This window comes from Paramisgurnus dabryanus, chromosome 21, assembly GCF_030506205.2.
Source record: "Paramisgurnus dabryanus chromosome 21, PD_genome_1.1, whole genome shotgun sequence".
In the NCBI taxonomy this organism is placed as follows: Eukaryota; Metazoa; Chordata; class Actinopteri; order Cypriniformes; family Cobitidae; genus Paramisgurnus; species Paramisgurnus dabryanus.
Window position 1 is genome coordinate 14256859 of NC_133357.1, and position 22304 is coordinate 14279162.

Here is a 22304-nt window from a genome sequence, read left to right on the forward strand (position 1 = left end):
TCAGAGATTGGGGGTTAGTGTTTTAGCAATTCAAAAAAACTGTAACAGTACAAAGTCAGAATTTTTTTTTAAATTTTAACCCAGCTGCTGGGCCAGCAAGTAATGTTCATCTCTTTTTCACCCAACGCTGAGTTGAAAATAACCTAGCATTTTAAGACCAGCTGTATTAAGTCAACTTCTTTTCGGAACATTAGTCCTTTACCAACTGCACACTAAAAGCTGGCTCACTTAAAGATCTTTTTTTGGACGTGACCAAAACCGGTAATGAACAAATGAGGGAGTTATTGACTTTGTAATTAGCCCTTCCCGTTTCACCAGTTTGTCACATTCATGTCAATATGCAAATGCATTGCAAAGATGGCCATTATTCCATTTTAAGTTTATTCAGCCAATCATGGCAAAGTAAGACTTTCTTCACTTTAATTCATGCTACGATTTTGAATCTCAGTGAGAAAATCCTTTAGCTTATATATTTCTTAGTAATATTTCTCCTGTTTTTCTTTTGTAATGATTTATTTGTTTTTTCATTAAATTTCACATCCAAATGTTTTTAAGGGGCCACTTGCTTCTTCTGAGAACCTTTTTTTGAAAACAAGTGTCTCTTTTCTCTTTCATTTTTTTTATGTAAGGCATCAATAGAAACAAGAACAAGACCACCTCATACATTTTTTTATTAAATGATAATTCCTGCAACCATTTGGTCTGCACAAAATATCTCAGTTATTGTTGAGCATAAACCCAAATAAACTCAAATCTACTTTTAATAAGATAAACATGATGAACATATCTTTGTCAATGAACCTGGCTGGGTTTCATTGCAGAAGGGAACCCTTATTTACTCTAATGTGACTTGCATCTGTGTACAAGGTAAAGAAAGTCTATATGAGTTTGTGCCTGTGGCTCCTTTACTCTTCTGACTCCACCTAGACTGACAACAAGGATTTACTCTCTATAAACATATATATAATATTTAAGTTAGTTAAACTGTCAGTAAAAAATCTTTCAGCTTTCGACCAAATGAATTGTATTAAAGATCTGATTAAATTAAAAAAATTCTCTTGCTTTGTAATTCTTGCTTCTGAAAGCATCATGAATATGTCTACATTGCCAACAAGATGTCAAATTCAGTCTTATCCACATTGTAAAAAATATATCAAATTAACATATATTTTTATTTTTACTTTAACTTAACAAATTAAGTGAAACAATTTAAACTTATTTTTCTTAAGTTACATCAACTTATCACGAGTCAAACTTAAAATAGTAGGATGAATTGACTTGCAAAAGCAAGTTGTTTAAATGCGTACCATGCATTTAATATTCATTCTATACCTCTTTTTTTACCATCAACCTGCAGCATAGCTTTTTTCAGACCACATTTTTCCAGCTTCTTTCACAAATGAATATAATAATAATAATCATCATTGCCAGAATTACTGAATTACATCAACACTCTCTCAGTCTTCCAAAAAAAGTAAATAAACAACACGCATGCACATAAAACATGTTTGTTCAAATCATTAGTATGAGAGGCAGAGCCAATATAAATGTTAAAAGACAGCACTGCACAATGATTTCATTTTCTCAGCTGCCCATCTAACTGCCCGAGTGGGTAAAATTAAATACTTTGTGTTTGTGATGCAGTGCAGTTTTCTGTAAATTGAAGTTTCCAACATCTTCCTCTGTTCACTTCACTCCAAAAAATAATATGCTGGATTTACTTACATTTTTTAAATATAGTGCATTATTTTTGCATCCACTTTTTTAAGTAAGTTTCATATTGAATTTTAAGCAATTTAAGCAATTGCAATTTTGCATGTGAAACTTACTTAAAAAGTGGATGCAAAAATGATGCACTATATTTTCATTTTTTGAGAAAATCCAGTGTATCATTTTTTACAGAGTTTTCATAGGTCAAATATCCCTTTAATAGCTATCCATTGTGACAACTTGTCCCAGTTTCACACATGAATGCCTCTGTTATGTACATGTGTTAAGTACACTGATAAGAACGCCTTATACACACACATAATATGTATACAAACTATATATGTATATAATATACACAAACATATGCATCATATACTTATACATTTAAAGGTGGTTATGCAAACTCCAGATATAAGCTCAAGGTAATTACTGTAAGTCAGGGCCTTTTATGTAAAATAATATCCTGCCCTGTAGTCACTTTCAGTATAGTGTCAGGTCTCATTCATGGATATTGCATGAAATGTTTAATATACTTACACTTCATAACACAAGCATGAGTGATATTCAAGCAACCTGTGTAAAGCATTACTTTACGTGCAGTGTAAATTTCCATATTCATAACAGTGGCCCTATAAGAAACTAACAACTTAGCAGCTAAGAGCATCAGCTTTTGATGATAGCAGAAAAATAATTTACAAAATAAATAATGGATTAAATTTAGGTTTGTTAAAGCTATGACTTCAGAAGACTTGGAAAGACTTGAAGGAACATATGATGATTTTTCTATGTTACAGTGCTATAATTGGGTCCCAGTGCTTCTATCAACCTAGAAAATGTGAAAAAGATCAACCCAGTAACTTAGTTAAAGTAAACCATTTTCTGCATGCAAGCATGTGAAAAAATAGCTCATTGTAAAATTGTAATTTGGCTCCCCTTGTGATGTCAGATGGGGATAATACTGCCCTTTAATCTGCACTACCCAATCACAGCACTGCCATTGAGCTAAAATTTTACATACTGTACGTACTCTGGGGACACCAACGTTTTATTTGACATCTTTAAAAAGTCTTGTGAAATGTCCCCTTTAAACAGCAAACAAGATGTGGACCTTTTTATTTTGTTTAGAGAGCTTGACAGACATGGTTGAAAAAGTACTTTTATGGCAAAATCTGTGTAGCCATTCTTGGAAAATGTCTAATTTTGTGTTTCACAGAAAACATATATGGTTTAGGACAACATCAGTGTGTAAATAATAACAAAATGTAATTATTTAATTAACTTTAGATTGGTTTACTTGTACTGGTCTGACTTGGTTTGTTTTCTCTTTAACTTTCCCAGCCCCGAGACGGATTCCTAAAATGTGTTTTCTTTTCATTTTGTATAGTATAAACACATCAAACCGTGAAGTTTGTCTATTAGACAAAGTTTTTTTTTTGAAATTCAAAGATCTGGTTAAAAAAAAGAAAACCAGGATATCTTTGTGTTTTTGTGTAAAAGAAACAAATACAAATGATGAAAACATTCTACATACATGTACAGAAGCAAACCAGATCCAGAATGAGACAAAATGCTTGTGAGAACTGTGAGTTTGTTTTAAGGTGCGTTGTTTAAGAATGTTGCTTAGAGCAGTCAATAATTGTCGCCATTTTGTCTAATGTTGGTTGATGCTGTGTACCTTTTATCTCAACAATAAAATCCCAGGAGAAATTCCCCTAAGTGAACCAATATCCCATGTCTTTTTCCCACATGAGTCCCCTCGTTAAGCTTATTGCTTGTCAGTACGGTGTCACCTCCTTGCCAATCTTTTGTAAAGTCTCAAGAGCCTCCACATATCCTCACACATTTCACATCTCTGTTTTCTTGTAACAGACTGATTTCACGGAAAGTCGTGTTATAGTCACGCAAAATTTGATCAAGTTATTTGTGTCCATGGCACGAAATTCAGAATGTCTTTTTCGTGACACTCGTACAAAACTTTCTTTTTGTTTCATTTTATATATTGTATTCTCATAGTTTTTTCTTATTTTCTTACCATTGTCGCTTGGCATTTTTAGACATCCTAACCCAAACCACAACTCTAACCCCAACTCCAGGCGAGAATAGTTTTAAAAAGTGGAAGAAAAACATGAAGAAACCAATTTATAAAAGTACATCCTAATGCCATCCCCAAGCAACAATGAGTTAAAAATAGGATAAAAAATGAGAAAACAATACATAAAATGACATGAAAAAGACCCTTGTGCTCAAGGCACGTAAAAAAGCTGGATTTCGTGCCATGGACACAAAAAAATGTATACAAGACTTTCCATGAGATCATGTTGCAAAATCGACATATGCACATTGAATTATAATCATTTTGCTAAACAGCTATTACAACAACTATTGGTTTTTTACCTTCCAATTTGAACAACTAAACTTAACCTCCTAAGGCCCGGGTTTTGGTTTGTCTTTTTTTTTTCAGATTTCTACCAGCTATTTTGGGGTTAGGAAGAACCAATACATATAATAACCAAATTGTTTTCTAAGAACATGAAGCAGTGTATTCGTCCATGTTTGTGTACAACAGGTTCCAGTTACACAGAATTAACTATCATGGTGCAAACATCAAAAATATTTTAGGTCCACATAAGTGGACATCCAGGTTAAGTTCAGTTTGGATTCTGTCTTAACCAATTTCTGTCAGGAACCTGTTAAAATGTTGTACCCGAGGCATTGACATGATCTGGTTCCTTCAGCACTTCTGTTAAGTTTTTTGATGACAATGAGATGAATGTGCTGCCAAACAAATCATTTCTCAGAAGAAAACAGCTGCCACTGTTTTACTCCCTGCCAAAGAATTGTCTTGAATTGCAACTTAATTTTTGAGAGCAATAGCTAAAAACACATACTGTGTAGGGACATTGAGATATAAAACTGCAGCTATCTGACCCTTATTCTTCTAAGGTTTTTTATGATAAATGTCCTGATGATTTGTATTATGCATGTCTGGTTAATTTGTGCTAAAAATTGTGTCTCAAAGATATTTGTCCAAATCGTAAAAAACACTTATAAATGTGCATAAACAAACAATTTCTTTGTCACGCAAAAGAGACCGCACAAGGGTAAGCATAAGTGAAGTTTATTAAAGCAGAACCGCAAAAGAAAAGCAAACATCAAGCAGGTAAACAACTTTATATAATTGGTGACGTGCAGGTGATCGGGTTGATTGGGTTATGACAGGTGTGACTCTTTATGTATTTATAATGTAACCCAGTAAAGCAAATTATTTGCAAGTAAAAGCAAAGGAATGACACTTTACAAGAAGTGACAAAAAATAGAAACACATTGTATAAATGTCAATCACATGGTGTCATCCCACACATTAAAACAACTGCCGAAAATAGAGTCACACCCAAACACACCCAGTCCAATATAAATGTGGAAGCAAATATTTACACTGATTTCATACTCTTAACAGCATTGCTACCAGAGGGATTGAGACAAAAAGCTTTCACATCCTATCTATACTTTGTGTCACAGTGGAGATGGATGTATACAAGTGGAACACCCTGCATCATTCTCTGGCTCCTCCCCCATCTTACAACACAAGAGACCTGAGAAAAGGGAGAAGTGCTTAGGCGAGACAGAAAGGGAGGAAGAGAAGGCAAGTCATGTAAGAAATATGTTTAAGCAATGATCAAGTTATAGCACACTGCACTGGTGCTTTTGATGAGAAATGAATGCTCAGACTTAATCTCTAATGAATGGAAATTTCTTGGATTTCATTGCTTATATCTGCTGGAGCAGTTCTTCAAAAAGTAAAACTCTGAATTCTGTGTATATGGACTTGGGAGAAAGCAAAAGATGCTGAAATAACTCAATGCTATTCATCGGTACTGTCAGCTCAGAATACACATGGATTATTACGGCTGATTTCCAAAAACATCAGAGTAAGTTTATTTAATTTTCTGCAAAACAACAATCTTGTTTTCATGTAGAAATTTTAATAAATGATTTTTTTTTACCATATTTTTTTTAGATAAGAATTACATTTTGTACTAATGCTTAAGGTAACACTTTGCATAAAGGCAGTATTTGTTAACAATAATACATACATTTGCTAACATGAACTAAAATAAGCAATATAGGTTTTTATCATTTATTAATCTTTGTTAATATTTGTTAATGCTATACAATTGTTTGTGTTAGTGCATTAACTAATGTTAAGAGTTACAACTTTGGATTTTAAAATGTATTTGCAAATGCTAAAATTAACATGAACTTAAATTAATAAATGATGTAAAAGTATTATTTATTGTTAGTTTATGTTAGCTAATGCATTTGTTAACAATACAACCTTATTGTAAAGTGGTACCTTTTCAAAGTTCAAATGTGAGCAAATATTCAAATGTGCCAAGAAATCATTAACAGTGTTTTAGTAAATGTTAAAAGACAAATTTGTGGTTAGTAAAAATTTAAGAAAATAGTACAAAATTATAAAAATGAAATTATGAATTATAAATCAATTAATTATAAGACATAACATCAGGTCACACTGACAAAACTGTAGTGTTCATGTGCAAGGGTGTTTATTTCGTACAAAATAAAATGTTACCTTACACAAAGTCATATTTTAAATAATTTGTATTTAAAATATATTTTAAGGAAACAATAAGGGAGAAATTTTACAGTGAGTGTTATGCAGGTGAGACTGATCATGAATATCTGCATGTGCATGAATGTGTGCAAATTCATAGTAAAATTGTATACAACTGGATTATCAATCAACATACCCACTACAATATAGAGAATATATTGGTTTGTATATTACTTAAACACATTTAATAGACAGACTTGGTTCACCTTTAGAACACAGAAGTATTTTGTACTTTAAAGCGGTTTACAAACCAGAGCATTTTCTCTGTATCATAAGTTATATTTAGCCTAGGTCAACATTTATGCAGCACCATACAGTACAAACGGATCCCACAGGGTACGGCTTCAAAGACGAGTGAAAATGACAAAGCAAGGGTAAACTGAACAGCTCATGCATCAGATGCTTCAGGGGACGACCTCAAAAACCTGTGCGACAGGAACAAACGTGTTATTAATAACTGCACCTAAAAGACACCTGCTGTGTGGAGTTTCTCAATCAGAGGTTTATATTTGCTGGAAAACAACAGTAGAAATGTTATTTCCTAACACTTGTTTTGCATTTCACACACACTTTTATGCAAAGCAACTTACATTGCATTTAAAGGTATATCACTGTGTTCCCTGGGAATCAAACCCTTATGTTTATGTTGCAAAGGCAATGCTTTACCAAATGTTTTTGTGCTATAAACTGTAACCTCATACAGTTTTGTGCATATGTGTACACATTCCCTATAATGTTTTCTCATAAAAAATTTATTTATAAAGAAGAAAATAATTTAGGGATTGTATTTAATACAATATTTAACACTGATCATTTATAAACTCTGAAAAAAATTGTGCTAAATAGCACTAAAAGCTCGTAATCATAGGGGAACCATTTTAGTGCTATATAGCACCTACAGTATAAAGCATCTATGAAGAACCATCTGGGGGTGATATAGGACCACTACAGCACCAACTATGGTTCTATATAGCACATTATGGTTCTACATAGGTGCTACATGGCACTTAAAAAGTTCCCCTATGATTACCGGCCAGAGAACTATTTTTAGTTCTATTTAGCACCGTTTGTTTATAGAGTGCACAAGTCAAAATGATTACAGCATTTACACAAATGTTGCCTTAATGTTCAATGACTGGTTGTATATTTGTAACTTTTATGTATTTGATTTGTCCTCTTTGGCATAGCTATTAAAATCCTTCGGGAAACTCAAGGTTTTCAAGTATCTTCTATACTTTGCAATTGAGAAGAGATGCTGCATTGTCACGGTTAAACCGAAGGGAATTTCCTGACTATTTATTTATCAGTCTGGCTAGTTTCTAACCTGATATCTGAAACAAATACCTAGTCGAAAAAAAAATGTTTTGGTTTGCTAAAGGCGAGGGAAGACAATGAGCGTGGATCACAACTGAGGAGAGGTTTGGCAGCCAGGCAAGAATTCAAGGATCTGTAGGATATACTGTAAACATGAATTTTACACAGGAAACATTAGCTCAGTTGATATGTGATAGATATTATATATGAACGAAGGTAATTTACAATCCCTTGTTATCAGAAATAAACTACTGTAAAAGGACGTTGTTGTTATTGATTATATGTGGAAGTTTACCAGAAGTTAAGTTTGGGCCACAAAAGCTGTTTGTTTATGTTGCTGGGGCTGAAACAATTTATACATATTGTATGATATTAAGTTTAAGCTTTTCACACTTGATCAGTGTTAATTATTATTTTGTTCTGTGGGAAATATGTAAAAATCTTTGCCTCTGAAGGGCATCACTAAATAATTCACTGTAATGTACATCCATCAGTGTCCAATTCTCAACGCACCTCCTCCTTTCTGTTTATTTATGTAAGTCAAAGTCTCAGGCGTCCCCTCTTTCTCACACTGCCAGTCTCACTTGTGCAACCGATATTTTTGTTTGTATAATTTATTTGCAGGGTCAAGAAAATAAACCATATTTTAAAAGGATCAGAGAGCATATGAAAAAAACGCTCAAAAGCAATAGAAATTCGGGCGATGGAATGAAAGCAGATAGAGAACATGGTCGTTGAGAGAGATATATAAAGGGAGTGAACATAACGGACAAATCTGGATGGGTTTTCGGGATTCACATCGATTTGGGGAAAAATGGATAAAAGATTTGTATCAAGAGGAAATAGACTGCTTTAACTTAATAGTTCCTGTAGCTCAGCTATTAAAGCATTACGTTATAAGGTTATGGGTACGGTTCCCAGGGAACACTATACTGATTAAATGTATTCATTGAATGCAAGTTACTTTAAATAAAAATGTCTGCCAAATGTATAGTAGTTCATGTTGCATTAAAGGGCACATACACATTTTTACAAGGTCATTTATTATAGCATGTTCAAAATGTCCCTATTTGGGTGGGAACAAAAATGCACTGTTTTTGTGTGTGTACCTTTAAATCCAAATGAGTTACTGCGCCTCACTCCCTTACCAAAAGAGACATTCAGCGCTTTCAGTTAAAGGTGCAGTGTGTAAATTTTAGAAGGATCTCTTAACAGAAATGCAAAATTATTTACAGAACTATATTATCAGGAGTGTATAAAGACCTTTCAAAATAAACCGTTATGTTTTTATTACCTTAGAATGAGACATTTTTATCTACATACACCGAGGGTCCCCTTACATGGAAGTCGCCATTTTGGGCCGCCATATTTCTACAGAAGTTGTCTCTGATGATGACACATTTGTCCGGTGGTGGCTACCGTAGCTCCTCTATGTGTTTCAAAAGCGAGGGGTGAGCAGTGGGCTGAGCCGTTGGTTGCAATTCGCAACCTCACCACTAGATGCCTCTAAAATTTACACACTGCACCTTTAAAATTAATGTGGTTCCAGTGTATACAGTCTGAGACAATAGTATCTCACTATTGACAGTGTACAACTGAGGGCAGAAATTATGGAAATGCAGGACTGTCAGTCAGTGGCTGTGGGCAGGGCTTTATCAGTGTGACATCACATTAACAAGAGAATCAAAACAGCATGTCTAATAAGACTGCTTTGTTTGAATGGGGATAAAAAAGGAGAGGGTTGATTTTTTCATTGTAGGGTTGTTGTGTTCACACACTGCTAACATACATTTACACTAACCTAAAGGATTATTAGGAACACCTGTTCAATTTCTCATTAATGCAATTATCTAGGGGTGACCCCGAATAGTCGAAGATTCGATGCATCGATAGAAGAAGCCTGATTCGACTACCAATCTTACAGTCGAATCGTCGCAGATGTGTTATGAAATGAGGATCATTCAATTTTGGCCGTATATGGGTGCACACATTATCTGATTTCACATATAACAGCTTTCTCACAATATATTAATATACAGCATATTATGATAATGCTGCAAATAATATGTGAAGTAACAGCTTTCAATAAATATTTTTAAAATGCATTAATAAATCCAACAACCCCTGTGACCGGGCTACACGGAGGTTTCTTCGTTAATAAACCATTGCCTCTTTGTTTCTACATTTCTGTGCACTTGAGGCATTTTGCATATTTGTTCTGCACTTTGTTACTTCTGACCTTATTTTATTTAAAAAATGTATCTATTATAAACATAAATTCTGATCTAATTTAAGTTTATAAATTTTGGATAGCTTTTCGTTGTATCAATGTTGCGCTATTGCGTGCTGGCCATGCTTGCGCATGTAATTTAGCCGAATGGGCTAGGTGCTCTGCGTCTCATATTTAGGAGTTCATCAAACTAAACATTAAAAAACGGATGTTTTTCGACGGGAATAAGTTTTTAAAATGTATTTATCATACATTTTGGTTATCTTGTCAAAAGTTAAACTACATAACAGGTAAGCCGTTTTTTTAAATTTCGGTGATGAAACGGAAACTATCTGCACCGAACCTATTTCTGCCTGACACGAATGTCTTTCTTGTGATTTAATATTATGGTTGGTGTTCACTTTTAAATGATAGCAAAGAGATTCCTGAAATAAATAATATCATCCGGTCTTTCTGTATCTAAAGTGAATACAGAGATGATCAAAGTCAGAGCAAGCAAGCAGGTATTTCTGTGCTAAATAATAACGCGTAGTGTCTATAAAATCATTACTTTCAGTGTTTTTCATGTTATAAATTAACGTTTAATGAATTGTAAATAAAGATTAGTTTTTATCATTTACAGTCACAATCACAAATTATTTGTTATTTCTCATTTGTCGGGTTTTTTCTTGGTCATGACTGCTTTGACGCGCTATATCTCCAAAATAAATAAAAACACTGAATTAGCCAAGGCAGAATCACCTTTGTTATTTTTTTAGGTTTAGTTATCAAAATGTATTTTTGTGTGATGTTCTGTAGATCGTGGCTTTAAAATGTTATGAGGAATAAATAAACAAATGTTGCCTTATATATTTTACCTTAAAAAAATAAATATATAAATGCATCGTCAGTTTTGTCTTCGTTCATCACTTGAAAGACAGTTTTGGTCACTTCATCAGAAAGTTGTTTATGTGTGCTGCTTGTGAAAGAAAATAAAAGTTACCAGTTTGTATCTGGTCTGGCCCCCTCCCAACCCATGCATACAAACATAGATATGATTCGACTATCGGTCGACTATGGAAAGATTCGAAAATTCTGATTCGAGGACACCCCTACAATTATCTAATCAACCAATCACATGGCAGTTGCTTTAATGCATTTAGGGGTGTGGTCCTGGTCAAGACAATCTCCTGAACTCCAAACTGAATGTCAAAATGGGAAAGAAAGATGATTTAAGCAATTTTGAGCGTGACATGGTTGTTGATGCCAGGCGCGCCGGTCGGAGTATTTCACAATCTGCTCAGTTACTGGGATTTTCACGCACACCATTTCTAGGGTTTACAAAGAATGGTGTGAAAAGGGAAAAACATCCAGTATGCGGCAGTCCTGTGGGTGAAAATACCTTGTAAACGCTAGAGGTCAGAGGAGAATGAGCCAACTGATTCAAGCTGATAGAAGAGCAACTTTGACTGAAATAACTACTCGTTATAAACAAAGTATGCAGCAAAGCATTTGTGAAGCCACAACACGCACAACCTCGAGGCGGAGAGGCTACAACAGCAGAAGACCCCACCGGGTACCACTCATGTCCACCACAAATTGGAAAACGAGGCTACAATTTGCACGAGCTCACCAAAATTGGACAGTTGAAGATCTAATGAGTCTCGATTTCTGTTGAGACATTCAGATGGTAGAGTCAGTATTTGGCGTAAACAGAATGAAAACATGGATCCATCATGCCTTGTTACCACTGTGCAGGCTGGTGGTGATGGTGTAATGGTTTGGGGGTTGTTTTCTTGGCACACCTTAGTGCCACTTTAATGCGTATTATGCTATTCTCTGCAGGCATGGAGAGCTACTCGGGAGAGAAAGTTTGGGATATATCAGTCCATGCAACTGCTAGATTGACCAACTTCACCTCCTCTTCTTTCTCTGAGCATACTGGACTCAATAGCACCATAAGAAATGGATCATACTTCTGGTTGCTATCTCAAAATGGCTCCATCAACGGCACACAGTCACCCGCTCTGTTCAGACCGAGGGACATGGCTTTAGCTCGAGCGGAGATTGGAGTTCTTGGTCTGGTTCTGGCTCTCACAACACTAGGGAACAGCTTGGTACTGTGGGTTCTGCTGAGGAGACGCAAACACAATGCACCCATGCACCTATTCATGGTCAATCTGTGCCTTGCAGACCTTGTGGTGGCATTTTTTCAGGTGAGTTTAATGTAGAACTGTAATGATCATAATACTTACAAAAATGTATTCACATGCATGATTTTATTTTGCAGGTGCTCCCTCAGCTTTTATGGGATATCACAGAGAGGTTTCAGGGCCCTGATATGCTGTGTCGCTCTGTGAAGTATCTGCAGATTGTGGGAATGTTTGCATCCTCTTTTATGATTGTTGCAATGACAGTGGACCGCCATAATGCCATCTGCTGCCCCCTGCAGACTTACAAAGGAGGGGCCGTTTCACGCTGGAACAGAAGTATTATAGTGGCCTGGGGTCTTGCTTTTCTTCTCAGTGTGCCACAGGTACTGTATTATTTTATATTATATATCTAATTGCTACTATATAGCACACAGTTACAGTAATGTTCAATTGTTACAATCTTAAAGCTTTGCACAGAGCCAAGAATAGATGCAAACTTAAAAAATGTCTCAGGGTGAAACCTCAAGAAGTTGCTTGATAAAATGCCAAAAGCACGATTTTTACAAACTCTACACTTTCCGATTAAAAAAGTGGTCCAAGGTGTCACTGGGGCAGTACACTAAGGTCCTAATATGTAGCATTTAGGTACAGATCGAGGGCAACCTTCCAATTTCTCTGATAAATCCAACACGAAAGTGACTTGAACTGTAATTCATCGACTGGCCGCAAGAGGCTGGCTCTAAAAGGGAGTCAATTCCCATAGACCCCCATTTTAAAATGCCCAACTTTACAGTAGAAAATAATGGCGTGGTTTCATGGACAGCTTTAAGATTAATCCAGGACTAGCCCTTTATAGTTTTTTAGGACATTTAAGTAGTTTTTACAAACAAACCTCACAAAAAAACTATACTGGTGGTGTGCATCTTAAGACAAAACAATGGTACTAATATATGTTAAAATATGTCAGTGCAAGGGGTTTTGAAATGAATAAAACTTAAACATGCAATTTAAGCTGGGACTAGGATAAGCCCTGTCTGGGAAACCGCCCCAATATGTTTACAGCCTGGTCCAAAAAGTGATTTTGGTCTAGCTAATTTTGCCCTTCATGACATAACTGTGAGTTTTTTTGTAACTCAACCATTTAAATTATATTAAGCCTTTAAGTTCTGCATAATTAAGGGTGTGGTCGCTTGAGTGACAGGTGAATTGCCACTGCTTTCACAACCGTTGAGCTATGCAGGCATTCACCCACGTCCCGCCTCTTAACCTATTTTCAGTTATCCGCGGGTGATTCGTGTGATGTGCTGCCAAGATTGAGACGGCATGCTCTGCCAATTACTGGATTCATTAAAAGCTCTTCCGTGAGATAATGTTGCAGATAATTTATTTTAGCATAATTCCCATAGTAGTGTTATTCCAGTTTTGATGAGTATACTATAAATTTAAAATGTAGAAAATCTAAAATAAATAAGTAATCGTAGCCTACTTTATAACTTAAAATTTTGCAAGAATATTTAGCTTATGCTAAAAATCGTATAGATACATATACAGTAAATTATATGGTATGAACTACAAAGGGTTTTCTAAATGGATTTTAATTTACTTCTAATCACAGTGAATACTGTAGCAAATATTTTGTGTTTACTTTCTGTTTCCCACCCTTTGTTATCTTCTCCACAGGTATTTATTTTCTCCAGGTCAGAGATTGCTCCAGGAGTGTTTGAATGCTGGGGAAACTTTGCTGAGTCCTGGGGTGTGAAGGCTTACGTCACCTGGATGACTTTAGCGGTATTTGTGCTTCCTGCCTTCATTATCACCGTATGCCAGGTATTGCTACTTTCTTTACATTCCATATCTGGTGCTTCAAGCTTGTTTTCATTCTCATGTCATTTATTTGAATCTGATATTAGTGAATCACTTTAATAGCAGTTCTGCACTGCAAAAAATTATTTTCAAAAAAAAATATTCTTAGTAGTTTTGAATGGTTTTTAGTAAAAATATCTAAAAATTCTTAAATTAAGATGCTTTTTCTTGATGAGCAAAATGACCCAAGAAAATAAGTCTAGTTTTAAGACCAAAAATATCAAATGTAAGTGATTTTGTTCATAAAACAAGCAAAAAAAATCTGCCAGTGGGGTAAGCAACAAAATCTTGTTTAACCCTAACCCTAACCCTAACCCTAACCCTAACTAAATTCAAGAAAAAATGTCTTACCCCATTGGCAGATTTGTTAGCTTGTTTTATGCACAAAATCACTTACATTTGATATTTTTGGTCTTAAAACTAGACTTATTTTCTTGGGTCGTTTTGCTCATCAAGAAAAAGCATCTTAATTTAAGAATTTTTAGATATTTTTACTGAAAACAAGACAAAAATCTGCCAATGGGATAAAAAAATCTAAAACACTTGCTTACATCATTGGCAGATTTTTGTTGTTTGTTTTATGCACAAATTCACTTAAATTTGATATTTTTGGTCTGAAAACAAGACTTATTTTCTTAGATAATTTTGCTCATCTAAAAAATAAACCTTGATATTTTTACTAAAAACAAGACAAAAATACTAATTAAAAAAGTAAGTTTTTGCAGTTTATAATGATTTCATAACTCTGATGTGGTGTTTTTGGTATGAGTGACAACACAGTACCACATGTAAAGAGATATGGTACACTGAAAAAATATGTACCCCAGCTTTTTCTGGAGCACCCCCCTTTCATAATATGTACCAACCCATTAGCACAGATATGTATTCATTTTAGTAGCATATACCCTTGAGATAGTAATATATGCATGCTTTGATAGTACGAATATGTGTATCTGAGGTACTAATATGAACTCTTTAGATTCAAAGCTATAAAAGTATTGCCCCAGTAACAGCTGAGGTACATATTGTGACCTCTGTTTTCTGATATTGTAGTTGTAAAGGCAAATGGCCAAGTTCTCTTCTTCAAAAATGTTTCCAAAATAAGTCCGAGTTCATCCCGTGTGCCACTACGGAAATCTCATCATTATTTCAAGCAGCTGTTTGGATATCAACCAGAGTTATGTCTGATGTGACAACTTCATCATCATTTTTTTACTTTAATACTCCCCAAATATGATTTCCGTCTTCTTTATGTGTCAAGAGCCATATTAATAAGTTCAAGCTTAATATATTTTTCCTTGCTTTGTTTTTGGTCTGCATGACATAAATTACACTCTAGATCGCTCTGTTTTGGCTACTGGGAGGTTTAGATCGTGTACCAGAACAGAAATATTAATGCCTGTCCTCTTTTGAGATTTTCACACTGTCAAGGTGATGAATAACATTATGCTGACAATCCACTGTTGGGATTAGCAGTGTTTCCAGTGGGTTGACAGTATTTTGAAGTGTGTTGGATCCTCTGTCATGCATCATAATGTTTCAGTTCTCTAGCATCCCTGTTAAGATTGTGATCTCTGACCTGGATTAGGAGTTTTGGTCGGAGTCGTTCTATTTCAGGAGCAGAATTCTCTAACGTGCAGATGTTTCTTTCCTACAGCTAATGCGGTTCCCAAGAAGTTCACTGAAACCAAATCTGAACACAATTATCAATGTGTTTTTGTTGCTTTAATAATACATATCATATTTGAATGTAAGCATGTGATTTTTGTGCATCTAGGTACGAATATTCAAAGAGATCCACGACAACATCTACCTGAAATCAAAGCATATGGTTTCTGCTGATATGAGGAAGAACATGGTGCTCTTTCACTTCTCCATCCTCAAAAAGCAAACCAGACAGAAAGACACAGGAGATAATCTCTATAAAGCAAACAACAACAGTGACTTCTCATATTCTAACACCTACAACCCCAAGGATTCAACGGACCCAGATTGCTGTGAAACATCTTGCACAGACAGCTACAGTCACAAAGTTGTGACTTTACAGGCAAACTGTTACTCTGCTCTTCAGATGAACTCTTACAACAACACCAAACCTTCCTCAAACCCCTCTTTTTCACCTTGCCACCCCCCTTCACCTCTTACAGGAGTGTGTAGAGCTATGTCCAAAACAGTGAAGATGACTTTGGTTATTGTGCTGGTCTATATCATTTGCTGGTCCCCCTTCTTCATCGTACAACTCTGGGTAGCCTGGGACCCAGAGCCAGCTGATCCAGGTAAAACTAAAACTAAAGCATGGAGACTGTCTTCCAAACAATAACAACCTCATATGCCGTTTGTGCAAGCACCTTATTACAACGTAAAGTGACGTATTAAAGGATTAGTGTCCTCTAGCGGCAGTAGCTTATACAACCTCATAGATATGTACACTAGGGTTCCACTCCAGTTTTAGACACATACTCGCAAACTTCCCTAAGCACTTCCCCTCGGGAGAATCCCTGTCGCCATTTTGAAGTGCGTTCCACTTCGTGAAGTGGAAGAGGGAAGTTTGTATGGACAGACCCTCGCTCCCTCGATTTTGACAGAGGGAGCGAGTCTACTTCATATGTACACTTCATGCAGCTTCATATCCCACAATGCAACACGATTGTGATGTCACTTCAGCAACTCGCGCTTTGCACATGGAGGGGGCGGTCTCCACTTTCCATGTGATCAAGGGCTTAGGGCGATCCATTTGAACCCACTTCAAGTGTTCTAGCAGTAGTGGCCACTCGTACAAGTAAGCAATGACGTACATCCGAGTGAACGAGACTGAGGGAAGTTAGTGAGGCAAGTTCATAAAAAACGAACTGGAACGCAGGGCAGATGTCGCCTTGGCTACGGCAGTTCATTGGACCGAATGCGTCAAATAGAGCCGCCATCTTGAAACAGGGGAACCCCGCATCAGCGTCATTGTATGCAATGGTGTAACGGAAATAAAATCATTATAATTCGTCATGAATGCGTTTATCTTGGTTTTCTTTTGGTTCGTTTCAACAGTCAGACATGTATTTAGCATTGAGTCTAGAATTTTTTTTTCTTCATATTATGAAAATGTACTTTTTCCTAACTGTAATGCATAGTGCTAGTATGCCTTACATCAATACACGGCACAAAAGTCTGGCATCGTCCATGAATTCGAAGTACAGGCGGAGATAGTAGCGTTACCTAGCTACGTCCTATGACAAGACCCCTGTTTCAAGATGGGGGCAGTTTTGACGCATGCTTAGATCCCAAGGCGACATCTAGTGTATATATCTATGATACAACCTGTTGTTACGTTTTAGGTTTTTTGCCTTATACATCAGATTAGATGAATTTGTAAATGTAGAAACGGTTTCATAAACATTGATGGTTTTAAAGATATTTTGGAGCATCTAACCCCACCCAGAACCCTACCCTAAACCCAACCACTTCTCAACCATATAAAACACAACACGCAAGTAAAAGTACAGTCAGGTATTTATTGCATAAAACAGTATAAAAGTATTACAAACCATTCGCGTTGCAAACCTTGCGAACTGAAGCCATATTACTTCATATGAAGAACTCTGTGATCATCGAAGCGCACACTCAGATCTCATTTAAACATAAACCGCATCACGTAGTCGTTTACAAGAGCCAATAGCGCTTCACATTCTTTTAGCTAACGTAATGACGCGATCGGTCACGAGACACCCGAGAGCCAATGCCTTTTCACAATCATAAATGACGTATCATCGCTTCTTCTGGCGGAAGTTTTTGAATCGGTGTACACCGGGTGTGCCTCATAAGCCTTGAAAAGTGAAGCCTCTGGCTCTTTGATCGCCCCCTGGTGGCTGGCTGCAGTACAAGTCATAAACCCCGCTCTCTCCATTCAAACGAAAGGGACTTTGCTCTAAATTAAAAAAAAATTTACACTTCCAATAAAAGTTTCCAAAAGATGGTTTTGGTCCTTTCAGGTAGTTGTCATCACGCTGATATATGTTCAAGTGTTCATTATTGTGGTAAGTTTCATTTTAGCTAGTAATTTGATGCTATAGAAATGGGGCGTGTCGTTTTGAATGGCGTGGTTGAATTGGTCGCGCGAGCGTTTAGGCGGCGGTTTGATACCGTGGCTCCGCCTCTGGCTCCACGGACGATTCCTTCTGCGCATGCCTTGGCTCTAAACTGACGTTTTTACGAAACATGGCGGCGACCGTGGTCGGACATTTTTGGCTTCAATTCATTACAATGGTGGGAGGTGACGTCGCGTCGTCCATCTTTTTTTACAGTCTATGGTGTACACCCGATCTGATATTTACAGCGGATTGTCATCACTTTTGCATCTTTTCTTCAAATAAATCGATCGTTTGACTTCGGTACACTTGGAATATTTTAAGTACATTTTAAAAAAATTGTAAGCTGTGTTTATATAAAATAATAATAAATAATGGGTAAGTTATTTGCCCTAAATGCCTGAATAGTGAAATATGTAATAAAATGCAATTAATCCTGGCGGTTTAAATTGAAAATCTTATTCCAGTACATGTCATCATAGCAAAATTAGCCCACAAAATATCATGTAATACCCTAATATATTAAGCTTCACCTGCTGCCGGTAGAGGCTCTAATTTAGTGAACACATCTTTTGGTCGTATTTGGTGAAATGGACAAACGACCAAATCAATCGTATGGGTTGGAGGATATGTTGCAAGCATGATGTACCCTACAACCTTGACATTTCTCTGCTCGTGGTCATGCTGCTGTTTCCTACAGGAAATGTCCTGCAGATGCCCTTGCTCTCTTTGTCCTCTACAGCATGCACAGTAAAGCCCAATGTCTTAGCACCAATAAATTACCCAATTCCCATGCTGCTCCTCCATCACTAACCAGATGTTGCTATCTAATCACCACAAGTCCCTCACAGCTGCTAAAGTACACACACATATACTCTTACTCCAGCTTCTTCTCAAGCCCTTCTGAAAAAAGCAGCATCAAACCAGCATGTACCAACATAGGAATTATGCTGGTCTATGCTGGTTTAGCTGGTGGTCAACAGCATATCAGCACCAAAACACAATATATGCTGGTCTTGCTGGTATGACCAGCATGGGATTCTGGTGCTAATGCTGGTTTAGCTGGTGTTCACTAGCAAACCAGCACCAAAACACAACATATGCTGGTATGCTGTTTTTTCCAGCAGGGAGCATATAAACATATCGCCACAGATGAAATCAAACAAAGTGGTATATTATTTTTGGTCACAATTTAAATGGCTTTATTTTTCTGCTCTCAGGTGTGGCCTTCACCATCCTCATGCTGCTTGCCAATCTAAACTCTTGCACTAACCCATGGATCTACACAGCGTTCTCCAGCAGCGTTTCTCGTGAACTCCTAACACTGCTGCGCTGTCGGCCAAAGGCCCGCAGGGGCTCTCTGCACGACCACTCCAGCGACATCCACACCTCTATCATCAGGACAACCAGTTCTGATCCATACAAAACAACCAAACCACCCGACTCCTGAGGGCCGATGGAGATTTATGCTGTAGCTGCAGGTGTGTCTGTCCCATGCAGATTATTTAATAACATCTGCTAGACTCGTTACGCGGATTTTTAATGACATGCGGGATCTGCATCATCCAGAACATACTGTACGCATGTCAGATTAATGACCAGATTGGATCAAGTTGTCCATCATTGTGCATGGGAGATAAAAACAAAGTCTTAACTATGAAGGAGGTAAGGATGGAGGCTTTAACCCCAGAGAGTGTGATTTATGGGTGAAAATACTATCCAGGGGAATAAAAACTCAAGCCAAAATAAATATGGTGTAAACATAGTAACAAGAACTATAAAAATGACAAATATGAAGTATACCCAAATACAGCAACAAGAGATTATAAAAAGGGTTATTTTCCAAAAATCCAGGACTTAAAAGTTAAAATAATGGATTCCATATTGGACAAAACAAGGCATGGGTCCTTAAACTCAACATGAGGTGGTAACACTGAGTGATTTATGTTTATAGCAGTGACACATATTAAATAATAACTAAGCTGTGGGAAAATAACTAAGTTATGTTTTCACTAAAACACCAGCAATTTGAGAAAGAGAGCAACACTAGATTGCACAATATCGGTTAAATTATTTATAGAGCACTTAAAAACAACATTCATACTGTAGCTTTTATGAAGAGAGCGTAATGGGAAGTCATAAAGAATATGGCAAAGAGAGAGAAAATTCACTTAAAAAAATATCAGGTTATACAAGTGCCTTGTATGCTACAGTCAGTAAACCGTTTCTTTGAATAGCATAATGCCTACATTACCTGTATATAAAATACATCAGATATAATGGGAGTAATATCAGTTGTTTATCTGATTGCATTTCTTTCCTTTTATATATTAAAGGGTTTTTACCTTGTAAAAACCAAAAATATTTTAGAAAACACAAAACATGTTTTGTAAATGTTTTTGTAAACCACATATACAATAGTAAGTAAGAGTTTGAATGAATTTCATGATTTAGACTTACAAACAGTTACAAAACCACTTTTTCAGGCAGATGGCAAACAAAATGAGGAAATTGAGCGGCAGTGTTATTCCTAAGGTTGGAATGGAAACTGAAGTGTAGGAGCAAATGCATTTATAAGGTAGGCTTCTGGATCATTCAGATAGCTATCTAAAGACACATTTTGGATAATAGGACAATGAACAGCACTGAAAAACATGATATCAAATCAAAAATATTTTTCTGTTACTTTAACAAATTAAGTAAAACAATTTCAACTTGTTTTATGAGTTATTCCAACTTATCACAAATCAAAACTTGTGCATTTGCATTTTCTTTACAGTTTAAGAGTACTGTGGATTAATTTTAAACAGTTTGGCAAATTCTCAATGCATTTATCAAGTATTTTTTTAGTCCCAACAGCTGATGGAATTGATGGGTTTGAAATATTGCATTTGTATTTATTGTTGTGTCAGTACTTGATGATGATCTGTAAATTTTGTATTCTGTACATTTGAGAGAGAGAGATAATTATAAATGTCATGTTAATGTATTAAATAGAATTATAGATATTTTGAGATATATTTAAAGATGTTAATTTCCTGTTGTTATATGAAGACAACATGAGCTATAAAAATGGTTCCAAAGTACAACAGAAAATTAAGCAAATTAAATGTTTACTTGATGGAGGGACAGAATATTATGGCAAAAATGCCCTCAGATGGATCCATTCCCACAGTAAACACAACCTCTGATATCATTATATGATATTTTTATGTTTTTTGAAAACCTGCAGTGTAAAAAATATCATTTCAACATATTTTGTTTGTGTTGCTTTTACTTAACAAATTTAGTTAAACAATTTCAGCTTCTTTTCTAAATTGTGTTAAATGATCACAAGTCAAAACAAGTCAAAAAAGGAGGTTGAATTGACTTGCATAATTAAGTTATTTAAACTTCATGCTGCATTTATTTAGTATGGATTATCTCTTGAATCCTGGTTTCCTCTGAGAACAGGAAATGAATGAAGAGCTTTAGTAAACTTGGTTGAACTGCCGGGCAAGTGATCAGGCTTTAGGAGAAACACAGAAGAACATTTTGTGCTGACAATGGAATTTGATAACAGAGGGTGTGTTTTGTCTAATGTCAATCTCAAATTTATTGCTATTGCTTGCATAAAGAAGGAGATTGACATTCAACGGCGAAACCTCTCTATGAAGAAGTAATTATGGTTAGCATATACAGAAAATAAATTAGATCGAAAGTGAAAACAACACATTACATACACTCTCAGAAAAAAAACAAGGTACTGGGACCTTTGTACTTAAAGGGTGCATATTAGTTCCTCAAAGATACTGGTACCGTACATATTGGTACCTCAGAGGGAATCGGTCCCATTCCTAAATGGTATCCATTAGGACCTTTATTTCTAACAGTGTACAGTCACAAAAGCTGGGGATGGTTATATAAACATTAAAAGTGAGAGAGAAGGGAAAATAATAAACTTAGAGTGATGATCTTAGAAAGCTGCTGATAATTTTCACACGTTTCACTTCTCTAAAATATATTTATATTGAATCCCCCAAGAATTGTCTTCTTGTTTCAGTTTGAATTAGACCACCCGTACTGCTAGCCAAGATATTAGCAATTGGTGGTTACTGAACAGTCAAGAAACTTGTTTTTAAATGCCATACATTTTCTCAGTCACTTGTCTGCAGTTTTTGTGTGTTGAAGTGTTGAATATTAAATAGGCGATTTTTTTCCCTAAGTTTAAAAAATTTGAAGAAAACTTCTGAAAGCTGCTGCAGTATTTTAGATTTTTTGTAACTTTTATAGTAACATATTTTTACATTTATTATTATGATTACATTAATAAGACACTTGTGCACAGTCCTGAATTTCAAGAA

The 22304-nt window shown here is 35.9% G+C and overlaps 1 protein-coding gene across 4 annotated transcripts; it reads left to right on the forward strand.

Moving 5' to 3' along the window:
* Positions 1 to 5156: 5156 nt before the first annotated feature.
* avpr2aa (arginine vasopressin receptor 2a, duplicate a) lies at positions 5157 to 22247 on the forward strand. Of its 4 annotated transcripts, XR_010543892.2 has the most exons (8): positions 5157 to 5639; positions 11715 to 12085; positions 12160 to 12405; positions 13703 to 13849; positions 15663 to 16161; positions 19182 to 19626; positions 20448 to 20539; positions 20741 to 22247. XR_010543892.2 is itself a non-coding variant. In XM_065285774.2 (6 exons), the coding sequence occupies exons 1-6, from the start codon at positions 5570 to 5572 to the stop codon at positions 19409 to 19411; spliced, it is 1563 nt and encodes a 520-aa protein (XP_065141846.1). In that variant the 5' UTR covers positions 5157 to 5569; the 3' UTR covers positions 19412 to 22247. The 4 variants fall into 4 exon arrangements, 1 of the variants encoding a protein (XP_065141846.1); XR_010543890.2 differs by having other exon boundaries at positions 19182 to 20539; XR_010543891.2 differs by having other exon boundaries at positions 20448 to 22247.
* The last annotated feature ends 57 nt before the right edge of the window (positions 22248 to 22304 follow it).